Here is a 19,924-nt window from a genome sequence, read left to right as displayed (position 1 = left end):
ATGAGGTGCAACGGTAAGTATATTAGACGAAGTAGACATGACTTTCCCACACGTGCGGATAGCTGAGCGGGAGACGAGGGTAGTTATAAGGGGTAAACTTCGCGGTTTTTATTGTTTCTTTTGTACCGCTCGTGATCGAGAGGGTGCACCAAAATTTAGGAATATAAAGGTGATGCTGTAACCCATCAAAATCTCCAGGGGTGGGCAGCTCCGTGGGGAACAAAAGGATGGCGGACAGCGATGAATAAGCAAATTGTAAGGGGTGAAAGTCACGGTTTTTTTTTTCCGATGCTTGTGATTTACGCTCATGATTTTAACAAATTCTTACACGGGTTTTCGCAATTAACTCAAAAAGTAAGTATTTTATCGAAAAAAATATTGTTAGCCAAAACAAAACTTATAAAAATCACAAAAAATGGTGTATGTATGAAGTTTGTAGAACCAGCAGAAGCAGCCTTGAAGCTAATGAAAACTGGGTTCTTATTCGTCAAATTCCAGAACAAATATATTTCATCGTGAAATAAGCAGGAAATGAAGTACTTTTCGGTGAAAACTGGTTACAACATTTTTAAAATGTTTTATTTTTGTTTTTTTAAGCTTCTTGCCTCAAAAGTAAGCAAGTTACGATCAAATTAAAGTTGGTAATTGGCCCCTTTTTTTATAAAAAATCGTGAAAATCACCCCCTATTTAGAATCCCAAATGAAATTTTTCGTTACCGTTTCACAAGCCACTTTGTTTTGATCATAACTTGCTTACTTTTTATGATAGAAACTTTTCTAAAAACCAAAAATAAAGCGTTTTTAAACATTTTAAAAAAGTTATGAGGTTTTCTCGAGAACTGCTTCATTTTTTAGTTATCTCACGTTGAAATATTCGGTTTTGAATTTTACGAATAAGAACCTAGGTACTTGTCATTAAAGTTGTGTATGTTTTTTCATCCCCGAGAAAGGGTGGTACTTACCCCCAGCGCAAAAGCAAACATCGGTTTAATATCACATTTACGGTTTGACATGTTAGCTAGGCGTGTGCTAAATTTTATGGCAATCCAATATGTTCTTTAAAAGTCGGAGCACAAACCGTGAGTAAAAGGACTAAATTTGGACCGCGAATTTACCCCTTATAATTTGCATATTCATCCCTGTATGCCACCCTTTTGTCACCTACGGGTCTGCTAGCCCCTGAAGATTTTGCTTAGATACGGCAGAATCTACTTATTCCCAAATTTTGGTGCACTCATCTCAATCATGAGCATCTAAAAAAGACCGCTACCTTTGGCACCCTTTGTCACCCACGGAGCTCTCCACCCCTGGAGAGTTTACTTAATTACGTCATAACCTACATGTTCCCAAATTTTGGTGCACTATCTCGATCACGAGCGTCACAAAAAAAAACAATAAAACCGCGACTTTTACCCCTTATAACTATCCACGTCCCCGCTCAGCTGTCCGCCCTTGCGGGGAAGTCATGAACACGACCAATCCAACATAGGGTAAACTATACAGTGATTGGTCAGTTAAGAAGGTGGATGCAGTTAATTTAATTTTTTTTTAAATAAAACTTCACTTACAGACCCCGTTATATTATTTTTTGGTTTCTTCAGTTTATTCCTAAATGATTTTAAAAAATATTTTCGCCATTTAAAGCAATGTTTATTTGTAATTTTGAAACATTTTGTTATTTGTAAAATATTCAAAGATTGGCCACTAACTTTCAATTATTGGCCAGTTGAATACCAGTAATTGGCATAGGTAAATCATATTATTAAAACGATAGGTAGATACCTACCTAGCTGTATGATGAAATTAATTTATTTTTGGATATTATTACATATTATTGTTAAGATAATAAAAACAAAAATTTTCAAAGATTTTATTTATACAGCAACACAAGTCTTACAATAAAAAATTTTATCCTTATCTACTGAAGGACTAATTTTTATAATACACGAATTATGATACGTTCGGCTGCACTTGTAGCATCCGATACCTTTATTTGAATTTGTAATATTTTTCGTACAAATGAAACAAAGTTTGCCGACAGCTATTGGATTATAACAAAGTCATTCTTTTGGGGTTCATCATCACTTTCAGAACTGCTGAATACTTTTCGTACGTGACGTTGAGGTATTTTTGTATTATTGCTTAATCCGCTTGTCCCTGCTGCATTATCGTATTTGTTCAGGCGGTCAATGCCCAGTTTGGGTCTTTTACATTTAGTTTCATTTTTGTTTTCTTTCACTGTATCGTTTCTGCTTTCTTGTTTTGATGTTTTTCGTGTTTCTTTTCTTTCCTCTTCTTGTTTTTTAATTGCCAATTTCTCCATCTGAATTCTTTTCCATCCTGAACTAGTTAAAACAAACGGTAATCTTTGGCAATCCTTTTTTCCTTTTCTTTCTGGTGTTTTAGGCCAAATAACGAAATCTCGAATGCTTCTATTATTTTGGGTATTTTCTTTATTGTCATCTATAAATGATTCTTCAACTATAGGCACCTCCTGGGTTAAAATTTCTTGTGATATATCACTTGTCGGCACAGTTTCTTCTAAAGGTTGAGTTTCTTCTTTATTTTCCTTATTAGGTAATTTTTCTACAGATTTTTCCTGTGTTACATTTTCTTCTAATATATCATTTGTTTCCATAGTTTCTGGTAAAGGCTGAGTTTCTTTTTTTTTATTTTCCTATATAAGTAATTATTCTACATGCTCTTCCTGTGCTACATTTTTTTGTAATCCTTCACCTGTCTCCACAGTTTCTTCGAAATGATTGTCGCTTGATAAATGTTGGTTGCTTTTTTCCTCTCCATTTACATCTAGTCCAAAAAGTATATTTTCGTCGACAATAATTTCCACATTTTCTATTTCTGTGTCCACTGCTCTACTGATTTCTAGGTTTTCTGAATCGTCACGAATTTCCGTATTAAGATGGCTATTGCTCTTTTCAAATTCTTTATATAACTTATACAACAAGATAAACTCATCATGACTTGCTTCGTCAAACTGATCAATTTTTTTGAATATGGCTATTCTCTCTTCGCCAACTATTTCCTTGAATTGATTGAAAGAGGTAAACGAAATATTAGGTGAACCTTTTTTCTCTACGTTTGTATCTGAATAATCTTAGTTTCCCTTTTTGTTCCCAGACATTTGGTAAAGTCTATACCTGATGCGTTCCATGGATATAATCCACTTGCTTTAAACCCATTTTTTATAGTTTCAGCTTTTGCGTAGTCTTCTATGACACCTTTTAAGACTGTTGCAAATTTTTCTTTAGTCAGCATTTCATGGGGATTTTTTCTTCTAAATTCTAAAACTGCTTTTTTCCAACCTGTTTTTAACAGTTTGAATGCAGCAACATCTGCTGGTTGCATTAACCGTGTTGTGTTGGGATACAACGATATTAAAATTATTTGTAGTTCGGTACACAGTTGACTCAACTTTAGTGTTTGATGTGTAGAATGGCCGTCTACAAAAAGGATTATTGGAAAAGTAGTGCCATTTTTTTTAAAATATGGATACAAAACATTACCAATGTACTCGTAAAATAATTCGACTTTCATCCAACCATTATCACTATGTCCAATTCCCCAAGAAGAAGGCACTGAATTAACTATAGAAGTCGGAAGTCTTTTGTACGGATAAATAAGCATCGGATCAGTTACTTGACCAGATGCAGAAAAGGTAAACATCACGGTGATATTCATTTTTGCTTGACCAGAATCGACCTCATAAACATTCCGTGCTCCACGAGGCGCAATAACTTTAAAATTTTTTGGGCACAGATAAAAACATGTTTCATCCCCATTAAAAATTCTAGTGGGGTCTTGCAGAATATAATCTAAATTTTTACTTTTTAAATATTCCTCGACTCAAGAAAACCATTTACGAACATCTCCTTCTGAAACAACTGAACTAGCCGAAGTAACTGCTTCTGGTGTTCGGTAAGTTAAAATTTCATGTCGCTTAAGAAAGCCTCGATACCAGCCTTCTCCAGGAAAATTGTCCTTAAATGGATTTTCACGTGGGTTTGAATCTAAAAGTTCCTTAACAGAAGCTTGAATATCTATTTTCCTAACTGGAAATCCTTTTTTGTAACTTGTCAATATCCATTCTTCAAAATGGCTTCCTCCTCCTTGGTCAAAATACTGCTTGGTCCCAAAGTTATCTTATTAGTAAACTTATCACTTTTTCTAAACTGAAGAGTTTGATGTGGTACTTTAAAAATCTGGGAAGCTTTTCTCTGTGACATCCCATTTTCGATGGCCTTCAACGCAAGCAAAACATCTTCTTCGGCATATTTTTTTTCGTATTGTGCACCCTCCTTTACTTTGGGCATCTACAAAAAATATCTATGTACCTATGTGCCAATCACTAAACATAAAATATTATCAATAAAATGTATTTTTACAGTGAATGGCCAGGTGGCCAATAACTGTCTAATATAAAAAAATTACAACCAGTGATTGGCATAGATAATTTAATGAAAGCGAAGCATATTCATGCAATTATTGACTTAAATTTAGTCATTTTAAACATAATAAAATAACTTAAAACTATAAATTTTATGTAACAAGACATACCTTATAAAATATCCTTTCTTCCAATACTAGCGGTTTTTACGATTCTTAAGTATTTTTGATAAGAAATGTTCATACACAGAACACCATCTGATAGATCTGTCGATAAGTTTTTAAGGTTAGGTAGTGCAATAAAATGAAGTCAGATACTATTTGTACAGAGTTGCCTCTATCATAAAATAATAGCAGTTGTTAGTGAATTTCGTAACATTCTTAAAATAATGTAAAAAACCGACAATGTGCCAATAGCTGATGGTGGCCAATCACTGTATAGCTTACCCTATACCCGTATAGTTTGTCCATATTACCGATCGCGAGCAAAATCCGCCTCCATCTCTTCGACTATAAAGAAAACATAATTTACAAAATAACGTAAAACTTACGACAAAATATCCGTTATAGATAAATTAAAGGTCATTTCCGCTAGGAGTTTAATGCACATAAAATTTATATAGGTAATTGCCTGCAATGGTCGCTAATTTTTCTACAAGTCGTTTTAAACTATACTTAAAGATAATTAAAGTGAATATTGCAACAACGTAGCAGTAAGTAGTATTTTATCGTTCTGAAATTGTCGTATTTCAACTGGGAATCCCCCGAATTCAACGAATTGACTACAATTTGAACCATTTTTATTTCGAATTTCTTAGCCAGAAGCCGTTAAATCGTTATCTGAAAGTAAATCTAAGTTTATGCACTTTCAAACTATCTTAATTACGATCTGAAAATTTACTGCTTTCAGTTGTTTTTCACAAACTTCAATTAATTTGTGTGTCGTTTTTTACTTATTTTAGGTAAGGGTTGTTACTCTTAATTAGTGAGTGATTGAGATCTAGTTTTAGCAATGTTATTATAGTCGGTTCGCTAAACTCAAACACAACTGGCTAGTGATTTTAGTGGGTAATTTTTTGTTTTTGTGGGTAATTTCTACATCAAAAAATACTTAAGATCTCGTGGACTGATGACTCGTAAATGAAGAGGTCCTCAGAACAATAAAGAATAAACGATACCACCATAAAATTTCTAGGCTACAATATTTCGGACATGTAAAATATGAGAAATGATTCAATATATGCCCTTCTACAAGCCATTCTGAACCGTTTATACAGGGTGTCCCGAAAATATTGGTCATAATTTATACCACAGATTCTGGGGTCAAAATAGATTTATTGAACCTCACTTACTTATATACAATAGTGCACACAAAAAAAGTTACAGCCCTTTAAAGTTACAAAATGAAAATCGACTTTTTTTCATATATCGAAAACTCTTAGAGATTTTTATTGAAAATGGACATGTAGCATTATTATGGCAGCAACATCTTAAAAAAAATTAAAGTGAAATTTGTGCACCCCATAAAAATTTTATGGGGGTTTTGTTCCTTTAAACCCCCCCAAACTTTTGTGTACGTTTCAATTAAACTATTTTTGAGGCACCATTAGTTAAACACAATGTTTTTAAAACTTTTTTGCCTCCTATTACTTTTTAGATAAGCCAGTGTTTACCGACATATTTTGAATATTTGTCGAATCCACCACATACTTGTATATGGATAAGTACGATTATAGAGACCTGTTAATAATCTGAATTTTTTTATATTTACATTTTTAGGTATATTTTGAAAAAGAAGCCACATCTAGATAAAAGGTGACTTGTCAAAAAAGACTAAGAGGCAAAAAAGTTTTAAAAACACTGTGTTTAACTAATGGTACCACAATAATAGTTAAATTTGCAACGTACATAAACATTTGGGGGGTTTAAAGGAACAAAACCCCCATAACATTTTTATGTAAATATATTAAAAAAGAAGCCGCATCTCGATAAAAACTGGCTTATCCAAAAAATACAAAGAGGCAAAAAAGTTTTAAAAACGTTGTGTTTAACTAACGGTTCCACAATAATGAATTAATTGGAACGTACACAAAAGTTTGGGGGGTCTAAGGGAACAAAACCCCCATAAAATTGTTACGGAGTGGACAAACTTCACTATAATTTTGTTTTAAGATGGCTCTACCATAAGAATGATACATGTCCATTTTTAATAAAAAATCTCTAACAGTTTTCGATATATTGAAAAAAACCGATTTTCATTTTGTAATTACAAAGGGCTGCAACTTCTTTTATGAGCACATTTTTACTAAGGTAAGTTAGGTTCAAGTTCAATCGAACTATTTTTGACCTCAGAATGTGTGGTATAATTTATGACCAATCTTTTCTGGACACCCTGTATATCCATTGATTACCTTGCTCTCGATATATTGTTTAAATAGTATTAGGTATTATCGAATAAATTATCGCAAACTGCAATATAAATGTAACGTTGTAATCTAATGGGCTTTGGATATTGATTAAAAAACCGAACACCGGTTTTTTATCGGTTATAACCGCCATCTTAAACCGTAAGTAAAAAAAGGGTATAACCGAAAACCGGTGCTTTGTCAACAACCGCCATTCCAAGTGACAAACACTGTAAGTTTTAGTAAATGAAAAATTACTGTTGCCAGAAAAACGCACTATTTGTTAACAGCTTTCAAAAAATTTATATCCCCTTAAGTTCAGACGGGATCATGCCCATATATATATTCTTTTAATTTACCCAAAAAAGACCAAATGCCTAATCAGACGTAAATTAGAGCTGGAGGGTCACATAATAGATTAACTCATGAAGTTTAAATATCTGAGCATGACACTATCTAGCGACGAAACGCTCGAAACAGAAGGAAGATCAAGTGAATAAAGCAAACAGAGTTGCAGGCTGCCTTAATGAAACACTATGAAAACACTCGGTAAAGATGTGAAAGGCAGAATTTACAAAACAGTCATCAGACCAATAATGTTATATAAAAAACACGACCTGGCACAAAAAGGACAAAAAGAATGCTAGAAACTGCAGAGATGAAAACCCTTCCAAAAATCTATGGCAACACACTATGGAATAGAGCTAGAAGTGCAGATATACGACAGACATTCAAGGTAGACCACAATAATAACTGGGTAAAAAATAGAAGAGTAGAATGGAACGACCGCCCAAACCGGTTGACAACAAATAAATAGAGTAATAAGGACGGAAAGAGATGGTCTCCCAATAGGAAGACGATAAGCGGGAAGACCAAAAAAACGACGGAATGACAACTTACTGGAGGCACATTAAAAAACAGACAGAGTTATGTCTACACAAGAAGAAGAAGAAGATGATATACAAATTTATGTCGAATACTTGGTAAACTTAAGATGTTTTACCTGTTTTATGAAAACGGCGTCTCGTATGAAAAAATAAGGGAAAGACAAATTTTTTGTCACAAATTAAATGAGGAGTTAAAAAATGGTTTTTAAATTAAAATATCAGATAGATAAAATATCTCTCGTGTACCTACTATTTTTTTTTAATGCAGACCGTTACCCGTATGTGCGCCAATGACGAATATAAAATTCTTAATTATATATCAAAAAATGCGCAATAATTACCTCCTAAAACCCAATAAATTTCAAATATTGAAATGGTTGCTGATGTGAGCACATAACATTATTTATGTAGGGTGGGTAATAAGTCTACTGTACTTACAATCTTGTTCGATTTTATTTATTTAAAGTGTAGAAGTAAAATTTGGCGACCGGTTTCGATGTTTAAAATATACATCATCATCATCGTCAGGCCCTTAGGAATATATCAGTACATAATAGCACTAACAAATTAGCCTCCTCCCTCTAGACATTTTTTATACTAAAGAATTTTTGTGAGACCAACGAGACAACTTAAAAATTGTACACTCAAAATACACACAAAATGATTTTGTGTGTACAATTTCTTAGTTGTCTCGTTGGTCTCACAAAAATTCAAAAGTTCGTTAATATAAAAAATGTCTAGAGGGAGGGGGCTAATTTGCTAATGCTATGTAATGATATCTTCTTAAGGGCCTGATGATGATGTATATTTTAAACATCGAAATCGGTCGCCCAAATTTTACTTCTACACTTTAAATAAATAAAATCGAACAAGATTGTGAGTAGTAGACTTATTACCTACCCTAACCAATAAATTTCATTTGCATATCTAAACCGGTTTTAGAGTATTAAATAAATCGTCAGTTTGTAAGAAAAATTTCAACACCCTGTATCTCGGAAACGAAGCATTTTCCGGATATATGTTTATAGACTAAACTGTAGTTATTCTTTCATGTAGAATTGACCCTTATAGTGGGTCCCTCTTGTTTAGAAACACCCTGTATATCTAATTTTAGTTTTTCTGTACCAGTGTCCACAATTACCAAGGTATTTAATGGAAATAAATAAAACAAATTAAAACTTGAATATTCAGACAGTGGTGGATTACAAAACTTTAAATTTACGTCACAATTTGAACAATAGTTTGGATTTTTCGCTTTATTTGTTACCCATAATCAACAAAGAATATAAGTATAAGCTTTCTTTTTAGAATTATGTGTGTGTGTGCGATTTTTCATATAAACCATTGAAAAAGAAAGTATTGAGAAAATGGAAACAGTGTATGATGTAAAAATAAGACAAAAACTCACCTGCTATCACTGGAACATCAAAATCGAATTGCTGGCTGACGCTAGACGCTGAACAAATCTGCCTCGTTTTTATCAGAGGCGGGTTCTTGCTTTGGGATATCGCCACGCTCCTCCTCAGGTTTCCCCTAGTGGGAGAAGGGGGAGGATAAGAGATACCCCGATGGGTAGGGCTCAACAACTGGCTTCCGTTCTTTCCGCTCGGCACGGACAGCGTGTTTTGGTTGAGGCTGAGGCTCATGCTACCAACATTAGGCGAGCCTAATGTCAGATTCGGAAGACTCTGTCCGAGGCTGCCATAGGGCTGAACTGAGAGGGTATTGGGGGTCTTATGGAAAAGCCTGGAAGGAAGAATGACTGATATTCATTTTTTACAGTTTTTTTTAAATAAGCACTAACTAACTGAAATTAAAAAACATAATTTTAACCAAAAAAATACATTAAATTCATATGTTACAAGTGACATACCTATTTTTAAACGAATTTTTCTGCGACACAGGACTTTTGTCGGGGGGCAGGGGTTGCACTCCTTCGTCGCTTGACAAAGAGCCGGTCCTGTTCTCGTTTTCAACAGAGACGGCTCTAGATTGGTTATTGACGGAACCGACCGATGATTGGTCGTTCATCTCAACTGATCCACTACAAAAAATAATTTCAATAATTAATTTTAATTAATAATCATTAGTTAACCTAATAATTTAAAAATATTTTCAAATATACAGGGCCACACGTATTGAAAGGGTGACACAAAATTATGTTCTTTAATGAAATGTCAGGATTTTTACATTTTATTTCTTAAGAATTCCCTATGCCTAACGGCTTTAATTTGTGAGTTATTCGTGGTTCTATAAGCTAAATATTAATTGCAACAAAATTTACGTGAAATTTTATTAGGTGGCCGTGAAAATATTCAATCAAAAATAATTTTTTGAAAAAAAAATACATATTAATCTAAACTGATCCTTCATTTATTAATATTAGGTGAGATATCAAAATACCTACGTAGTTAGGATTGTTGGTGCGTAAAGTACTTACTAATAAAAACATACAATATTTTACCTAGTTGACTATGTGAGATTATACTATTTTTATAGTTCCAGTTGCTTTGTTACCATTACTAATATGCTTTTTTCTAATAAGGAACTGATTAATATGGTTCTTGTGCTAGAAATGTATAAAAAAATGTGCTGCTAGCAATTAGAATTTATCATCAAGAATTCCCTCTGATAGACGACAACCAAGAAGAGAAACTTGTGGAAAGTATCCTAAAACGGTTCCATCAGACTAGGCACCAGATTAGGAGAACGGTCGTACTAATATGCAAATCCTCAGCGACATTAAGAATTACATTTAATTAACACATTTTTGTAATACACTTCTAGCACAAAAAAACATATTAATCAGTTTCTTATTCGAAAAATTTATATTACATAATATTAATGGTAGCAACACAACTGGAACTATAAAATAGTATAATGTCAAATATCTAAGCAAAAATGTCATAGCCAACTAGGTAGAATATTGTATGCTTTCATTAATATTTTATGCACCATCAATATTAACATTAATATTTGGCTTGAAGAATCACGAATAACTCACAAATTAAAGCACTCAGGTAATACTAATAAAGCAATATTAAAATACAGGGTGTCCCACTTAAGAGAACTCCAAGTTTCGACCAACCCTGTATATTAAAATTAAACATTTCTTTATATTAATAATAATGTTTAACAATAGTAGACTATATTAAAAATCGTTTGAACATACAGGGTGTCCCGGAAAATAGTGCGTTCCTTAAAGGTATAGGTAGAAGGCACCATGTAGAACAAAAAACTCTTATAACATTTTTTTCTAAATGCAACCGTTTGACCAAATAATTAAAATATATTTTGGTATGCAAATTTAAATATGACAACTATGTGAATTACGCAAATTTAAGCATAGACAGTTCCATGTGAATAGATAGAAGACAGACAGTAAACAGATAGTTTTAAAGAATTCTGTTTAGTGTCAATGCCGAAAATGTTTTCGAATCGTGAGTGTATTACCTATTATGTTATTATGTTGATTATTTATGGCAAATCACTGAATGGAGAGGCATACTATAATTATTTCTTTAAAAATATTTTGCCGGTATTTCTCGTCGTATGAATGGTGTTTGTGAAAGTGGGATACTTTGAACATGTATTCGGTATAATAATTATTTTCAAGTAAGTACAACTTAATTATTTAAGTTCCACTGAAAACTATGTCATTCAGTTAAAGCCCTCAGCATTCAACACATTTAAAGCTTATTAAATACATAAGACTTGTTCAGTTAAAAGATGTGTTTTTACGTTAAAAGATGTGTAATTCGTTCAAAATTATGCAAAGGTATTTCAATAAATTAAAAAAAAATAATTTTAGTAAACAAATAGTAAATACATAAATACTTAAATACTGTAAATCACAATCACAAACGAGTTCTTATTATCTGTTATTATTCCGTAGTGCGTACGATGTTGCCGGTTTATTAAAATTTCTAAACACTAAAATACAGGTATATGGAAAACAATGTTATCTTTTTTTTGGAAACGGTTAACTTTAGAAAAAAAATGGTATAGGACTTTTTTGTTCTAAATTGTGTATTCTCTCCATACCTTAAAGAAACGCACTATTTTCCGGGACACCCTGTATACAGGTCCAGCAAGCTTTAAAAGGATCATAGCAAATACATGTATTTCGGCTCTAGGCGGTTGGCCAACAAAAGGTTTTCAAATAATTAATATATTAGGACGACGGAAAGCCCTAGATACGAAGTTTACTACTTTTACACAATTAAAATAATTGAAATAAAAATAATAAACAATATTTTACATCCAATATTTTTACAATATTTTTATTTCAATTATTCTAATTGTATAAACTTTGTAGTAAACTTTGCATCTAGGGCTTTTCGTCTTCCTCATATTACGAAAGATGTCGCTGTTTTGCGCCTCAAAAGGTGGAATCATTGCATCACGATGTTTTCCCTTAAATAGGCAGGGTTTTTGATATTTGTATCAGAGTTTTGACTGCATAGCTTCACTGAGGATGCATAGATGCTGAAATAGCTATATGCAGATGGTGGTTCAACTCTAAATCAAATAAAAACAAAAACTGCCTTTATCTTTTTTATCTTTACTCAGATTTGAGTACCTGAAACTGTCTTTCGTTCCTTTTCCTAGACGAAAAGAAGGTAAATACGTGACCAAAGTGTCCTTTATTTGCTTTCTTCTATATTCGTCGTCTCTTGTGCTTATATATTGTAAGTCGGAGATAAAGGATGTAGCCAGAAAGCAGTCTCTTAACGAAAAGTCTTGGATTTAAAATATTGTTTATTATTTTTATTTAAATTATTCTAATTGTATAAAAGTAGTAAACTTTCTATCTAGCTCTTTTCGTCTTCCTCGTATTACGAGAGATGTCGCTGTTTTGCGTCTCAAAAGATGGAATCATTGAATCGCGATGTTTTCCCTTAAATAGGCAGGGTTGTTGATATTTGTTTCAGAGTTGTGACTGCATAGCTTCACTGAGGAGGCATAGATGCTGAAATAGCTATACGGAGATGGTGGTCCAACTCTGAATCAAATAAAAACAAAAACTGCCTTTATCTTCTTCAATTATTATATTATAAAAGTGCAATACTTTAGTCGACTGTTGGATTCTGAACTAAGCTACGCAAATGCAAGAGCCCTCCATTTACCATTTCAGTTTGTTTTAAATCAGCCGAACGAGTCTAGATAGAGGTGGGCTAAATTGCGATAAAGCGATATTTTATTCATTGTGAATTTTGCTTGTAATTATGATTTAACACAGCAACGAAATATTCGTATGTTAAACTCCGAATAAAAAGTGTTACCACTATGGACCATCGTAGAATTCTACACGTGTTATTATTTTGTTTAGGTCAATATTATAAAAGGATGAGGAAATCAGCCAAATTTAACTTAAAAAATGATTTTATTGACGTTCGACTTCTATTTCGGACGTCGTTGTCAAAATACAAAATATTAATAAATTAAACAAAAATGTTGTTGCTTAGTAAAAAAAATCATATAATAGTTGCCGATATGAATGAGTTAGATTAAATTAAATTTTAATTTATTAATACTTTGTATTTTGACAACGACGTACGAAGTGAAAGTCGAAACGTTACAAAATCATTGTTAAGTTAAATTGTGGCTTATTTCCTTTTTAGAATAATAAATTACATATACGCCACAAATAAATAGCTTCGGAGCAATATTTTAGGTTAAATTATTAGTTTTAAATACATATCCATAAACTTATAAAAATAATAATTCATTCGTATCGCGTGTGCATAGAAAGCTAATAAAGAAGGATGTTATGCAATATATGCAATCGACTTGTGCATGTAGTCGGTTCGGTTCGGTTCTATTCCTTGGTGCGGTGCGGACCCTTAAGCCCGATTACTTATTTTCGGCTCATTCGGCTGGGCTCGCTACTAGTAAACTCGTAAAAAGAGATATAGAAGGTGGATGTTCTAGTTGAAAGATATTTTCTACATGCCAATGTTAATGTTGCTATGATTACTGGTGTTAATGTCTGGAACTTTTATATTGGTCCACTATTTCAAATGCAGTTCAAACACAGTGTTTTAAAAGCCTATGATCCGTTTTTCTTTGACTTATACTGTATAGAACTTTTGATGTTCAATCACTACAATAATTCTATAGGGTGTGAATATTGTGACGAAATTCACAAACAGACGTAGTTATCTTTTTAACTACCTGGTATAATTTTACAAAACCCTATATTTTAAGAAAGCAGACATTGAGAAAATCCAAAAATGTAAAAATATATAGGGTGTTCCCTTAAAAAAACATACATTTGTGTTACCCTGTCAATACCGCTAGCCCTGTATATTTGATCATATTCTTTAGTTATGAGCAAACAGTAGCGATCAACAGGTAGCATCAAAGGCGTTCCAAGATCGCGGCTCTAATTTTGAATATTTTGTCGAGATATTTGGCAAACATATTCGTAATATAATAAAGAATGGCGGTACAGAGCCCAATTTCAGAAATATGTTAGAATGTGGAAATTACCCTACAATTAAATAAAATATTGAAAAAAGGAGTCTTTAGGTGCATTAAGAAAGACAAAAAAATACACTTTCTCCAAATAAACTTTTTTATCCCGTGCCTAGATTTTGTGTCACATAGGAACTACTAAAAATCGATTTTTTTTATAACAAGAAACCGAACGTCACTGACATGGCAACATTTCGCGCCTATGTGTATAAAAATTATTGTTTTTGATAGTATAAACGTCACTGTCCGTGTCGAATTACCCACGCACTGTTGCCTCACTTTTGAAAGTTTGCAGAACTTTCGCAATCTTGGACCGCATTTGTTGCTACCTGTTGATCGCTACTGTGTGCTATTATGGTCCTATCTGTGCCCCAACTTTTACCAAATAACTTTTTTTCGTACCCCTAAAGACAAACAAGTAATAGGACTTCCTCGCACTTATGCCCCACCCTGTATGTGCAATGTGCATTTAAAACTTACCTGTGACTATGTGCTAGGCTGGAGACTCGACTGGCTCGAGAAGATGATGCTAAAGGCGATCGAGGAATGAGCTGTATATTGCTATAGTCGTTTTCCAAATTATAGTCGAAACTATAATCAGTATCGACGCTTTCGTCTGCTGTGTAGCCCATTTGTTTTGCTTGTGCGTACAACGTTTGTGCCTTAGCTATCCCCTCTTTCCAACCCTAAAAGAAAAAACCGAATTGTATCATATGTTTGGCAAGAGAGGGAAAAATATAAAAATATTTATTCTTCAGACGAAACTATAAAAATATTTGGAAAGAAATGTGTTTTTTTAAATTGTATATAAATTTATTTCAACCTACAACCAAATGTTTTAACTGCATAAGGAAGTTTTTCAAATTAAGCTTTTTTTCAATTAAAAATGAGATCCCTCCTTATAGTGGTACTTTAAAACTTTTGATCCTAATTGTGAAGATGACTTTGTAAGCCGCCAGTTAGGAATTTATTTTTAAGCACTTCAAAAATCGATAAAGATAAGGATAAAGGCAGTTTTTGTTCTGATTTGATTCAGAGTTGGACCACCATCTCCATATAGCCTATTTCAGCATCCCATGCATCATCAGTGAAGCTATGTATTCAAAACTCTGAAAGAAATATCAACAATCCTGCCTATTTAAGGGAAACCATCGCGATGCAATGATTACACCTTTTGAGACTCAATCCAGCGACATCTCTCGCAATGCGAGGAAAACAACGAAAAGTCCTACTACAATGTTTACTACTTTTTGAACAATTAGAATAATTGAAATAAGAACATCAAAAACAATATTTTAAATCTAAGACTTTTCGTTAATAAACTGCTTTCTGGCTGCATCCTCTATCTCTTGCTTTTACAATATATAAGCACAAGAGACGACAAAATTAGGAGAAAGCAAATAGAGGACACTTTGGCCACGCATTGACCTTCTCTTCGTCAAGGAAAAAGGACTGAAAGACAGTTTCTATATACTCAAATCTGAGTAAAGATGAAAAAGATAAAGTCAGTTTTTGTTTTGATTTGATTCAGAGTTGGACCACCATCTCCAGATAGCCTATTTCAGCATCCCATGTATCCTCAGTGAAGCTATGTAGTCACAACTCTGAAAGAAATATTAACAATCCTGCCTACTTAAGGGAAACAATCGCGATGCAATGATTACACCTTTTGAGACGCAATCCAGCGACATCTCTCGCAATGCGAGGAAAACAACGAAAAGCCCTAGATACAAAGTTTACTACTTTTTAAACAATTAGAATAATTGAAATAAAAATATAATATACAATATTTGAAATCTAAGACTTTTCGTTAATAAATTGCTTTCTGGCTGCATCCTGTATATCCGGCTTTTACAATATATAAGCACAAGAGACTTCAAAAATACTTTTCTGCTCCTATTTATAAAATAGTTGAAATTTATTATCTCGGGGTTTTGAGGTGGCTGAACAGGAATATTGCATCAAAAGTTCTGTACGGGTTACCTGGTGGCCGGTATCTACGTCATCTTCTGGATCTTTATGGAAGTTATTAACAAACACTGTTTGAATTTTTTATAATAAAAAAATAATTAATACAAAACGTTGAAAAAAACACGTGTATATTATGTTTAGACTTATCCATAAACTACCGTTATACAAATTGGTGACGGTAAAATGGGGGGCAGATTAACCTACACAGAATAATTTTTTTATAAACATTTTCAATGCAGCCGATATAGTTCAGAGCGCGAATTGCTCTGAGAAATGTCAGAAACTAGAGTATATATGATAAAACTGTCAGTAACCGTGAAAACCCCGAAACAACAAGTTTAAACACATTTTGTTATGAATTTCCATAACATTCCCTGATATGACATAGATACAGGGCACCAATGTTCGTGTTCAGCGACCTCAAAAACCCCGTTTTAATAAATTTCAATTATTTTCATAACGAAGTTTCATAAAACTCCAAGAGATGACGTAGATACCGGGAACCAGGTAACTCTTACATCTTCAACGACCCGATTTTCGTGTTCAGCGACCTGAAAACTCCCCGAGTGTGAAAATTGATCTCATTTTCATGATTATTTGCCAAGTTTTGAATTTTTATTTTTTTAACACTTTAAGATGAACTTTGGAGAATGCATTTTCCGCCTACACCAATGCAATTTTCATTTGTCGCTCATGTCAAGTATTTAAGAATTTTTCTTAAGCTCTCCCTAATGGAATGTTAAAATTTTTATAACGATCCGTCTTATTTAAAAAAAATAGAGGTTTAGCCGATTTTAGTACTTGATTTCCTCGCCTACAGGTATAAACAAAAACTGCCCCATGAAAAGATGTGGAGAAGTTTTACTTTTTTGCAAGTTGTAACTGCTGACCAGGCAACAAATGACTAATCCCTAGAATCATGAAAAAAAAAAGAAAACTGATTTTAAATAAATCAATCAAAAAAGCTGATCCCCTTAAAATATCCATAAAAGCTCATACCCATTACTAGGTCGCAAATTTCTCAAATTCCCCATGAAGTTTATTAGTTTCTAAAACCACTAACAACTTTAAGCACTTCTGTTAACTTATTTTCTTTTATCTCGGAAGAAAGCCTCGACTAGAGATCATAACTCAAGTAGCACGTCGAAAACTAGTGTAGCATCGAAGAGTTTCTTATGACTACAATACAAGAAATATTTCGTGCAGTAAGTAAGAGCGAATTACTTCTCAGCTAATAATGTTTGGCTCTTTTCTAATGGATAACGTGATGGATATGCTGTTACAGCTTAAATAATAGAAAATATAAGTTGGTGTTAGTTTAAACATAGTTTCTAAACTTATTTGAAATGGGACTTCTATAATTTAGTGCATAAATTGACGATGAATCATGACTACGAATTTTAGAATGTTAGGTAAGTTTTTCTGTCTATCAACTTAAAGACAACACTCCGCAATAAAGCAAGATTTCAAGATTTAGGATATCATACAGCTTCATTTAAAATAGTGACCATTAGAAATGTATTACCAGAGAACGGCAGATCTCGCCAGTGGCGCACACCCACACCCCCCTGCACGCGACACTATATATACAGGAACTTTTCTATTTTCTAAATCTGACGGAATTGAAAATTGTACGAACTCCCATCTTGAAGTTCAGGAAAAGACTCACCCATTCATATATCAACCATCCATTTTTGTCCAAGGGTGTGGATTAAACGGCCCTTCCTATTTAGGGCCTGTTTTTCGTTCTCGTCCCCAAAACTACCAAAAACTTTGAAAATTTAAGTCCGACCTTTGCGGTTTCTAATAGTACTGATCATTATCTTTCCAACGCATGTCTAATTTTGAAAATCGGTTATACCATTCAAAAGTTACCGAGCTCAGAATTATGACTCAATTTACACTTAATAAAGGGAAGATGTTTGTGGATATGAATGTATGTGGCTGGAATAAACTGATCGGATTTATTTTTCCTCTGTTTGAAGAGGGGGTCGGGGTATATTCAGAACCTGTGTAGTTTGTGACTTTTGACCACCCATAAGCCAGCTATAGGACTTGGTAGGTACAAAACGGCATATTTTTTGGGGGTATATCTTATTGTATATCTTCGGTTCAAGAAGAGACATGAGAATCGCAAGTACACCAAATCAATAGCGTTGAGTTAAGCTTTCAAATGGTGTCTAATCCCTCAGGATCAGACATACACAGCTCAGTATCGCCGAAAAACTGAAAAATTAAACTTTTAAAATTTTGGTTTTTCGACAATTACTCAAAATTTCAACCAACGAATTGCGCCAATAACTGAGCGTTTGTAGAAGGACTCTAGACGAATCTGACGGTGTATCCCTCATATCCGGGAAAATTCCAATTTTTAAGTTATAGGCTTCATAAGTATGATCAAATCTATTTCCTGGGAAAAACGGTTTTTCAAGCTCAATGATTCCTGTAATAGCTTCAGTTATCATACTTGACCTTAGATGCATCAGATACTGCTTGTCAATACGTTTCAAATTCATGTTTAGTGATCAAAATCGGTTAAGCTCTTTAGAAGTTATTAAGCTAAAAAGTATAATAAAATTAACGATAATTCCCGAAATGATTTATGTAGTTGTAGTGGTAACGATGCTAAATTTAATCTGGCAACGGGCAATCCGAGTTCATTAACCGGCCATCCCAATAATTTTTTTCAATCTATTTCGAATAGAAAAAAATCTAGTGCACATTCGATGGACACTAGATCATTTGGGAGATAATGCGACAAAGGCGACCATTTATAAAGCTTAACGTGTAATCGAGAAAAATTGCATTCAACTTCATACATTTAATTTATATAAAAAACTTTGAAAAACTCCTGATACAAGAATAAAAAAAACCGCTTAACGCCGTAAAAATGAATGGCGTATACAATACGTGGCGCGAAAATGTATTTCCATTTTAATGCAAAATAAAATTTTAGTTTTATTTTAAAAGACTTTTCCATAATATTTGCTACATTTGAAGTAAACGCGCCACAAAAGAGTTTTAAAATCAAACTGTATCAAAGTTGCTCTTTTGTGACGCGTTTTACTTCAAATTTAGCAAGTATTATGGAAAAATCTTTTAAGATAAAACTAAAATTTTATTTTGCGTCAAAATGAAAATACATTTTTGCGCCACGTAATATTTATATCAGATCTTCTGTAGCTGGAATATTGTATGCGCCACTCATTTTTACGGCGTTTAGCGGTTGTTTGTTCTTGTTTTATTTATACGGCATAATGCTACATAGAATAGGGGTGCTAAATAGGGTTAGATCTTTCTTACCAAAAAGTGGCCAACTTTATTTTGAGCTTAACCTGCTTATAGCATGAGAGCTCTTAGACATTTTTTTGAGTATTTTAGTCAATCTGAAAATTTTTCAGGAAACTCTTCCATGATAGCCTCATCCAAAAATGCCACTCTGGCTGTAGAGTAGCGTTAATTTCCGCAAAAATCCCCCCCAAAGTTAAAAAAGGCTAATTGGTATTCCAAAAATGTCTTTGAGGTGACGTTAAAATAAATTTAAATATTCAAATATAAAAAAGTAAACAAGCCTGGTGATCTACAAGGGATTCTAACTCTGTAGGATCCTTGCATGAGCGCCCCAGGATTATTTTCAGAGGCTGAATCTGTACTTCAGGGGATTGCATCTGAATCTATACATACTATCAATCAGTATAAAATATACAACTATACATGTAAAGTTATGTACTTTCTTTCCGGAGAGGGGAATTTTTTTGCTCTTTTGCAGGGTATTTT

The 19,924-nt window shown here is 33.3% G+C and overlaps 1 protein-coding gene across 1 annotated transcript in view; it reads right to left on the bottom strand.

Annotated features, from left to right (window-relative positions):
- The window catches only part of LOC114334762 (pleckstrin homology domain-containing family G member 5), a 1,826,648-nt gene that overhangs the window by 224,595 nt on the left and 1,582,129 nt on the right, over positions 1-19,924 (bottom strand). The window contains exons 18-20 of the mRNA XM_050649705.1: positions 14,657-14,862; positions 9,570-9,740; positions 9,105-9,442 (exon numbers count right to left, since the gene is read on the bottom strand). Coding sequence (XP_050505662.1) covers positions 9,105-9,442; positions 9,570-9,740; positions 14,657-14,862 — 715 coding nt within the window. The remainder of the gene's footprint in view (positions 1-9,104; positions 9,443-9,569; positions 9,741-14,656; positions 14,863-19,924) is intronic.

This window comes from Diabrotica virgifera, chromosome 4 (assembly GCF_917563875.1).
Source record: "Diabrotica virgifera virgifera chromosome 4, PGI_DIABVI_V3a".
Taxonomy (NCBI): Eukaryota; Metazoa; Arthropoda; class Insecta; order Coleoptera; family Chrysomelidae; genus Diabrotica; species Diabrotica virgifera.
This window is presented reverse-complemented; position numbering and strand designations above follow the sequence as displayed.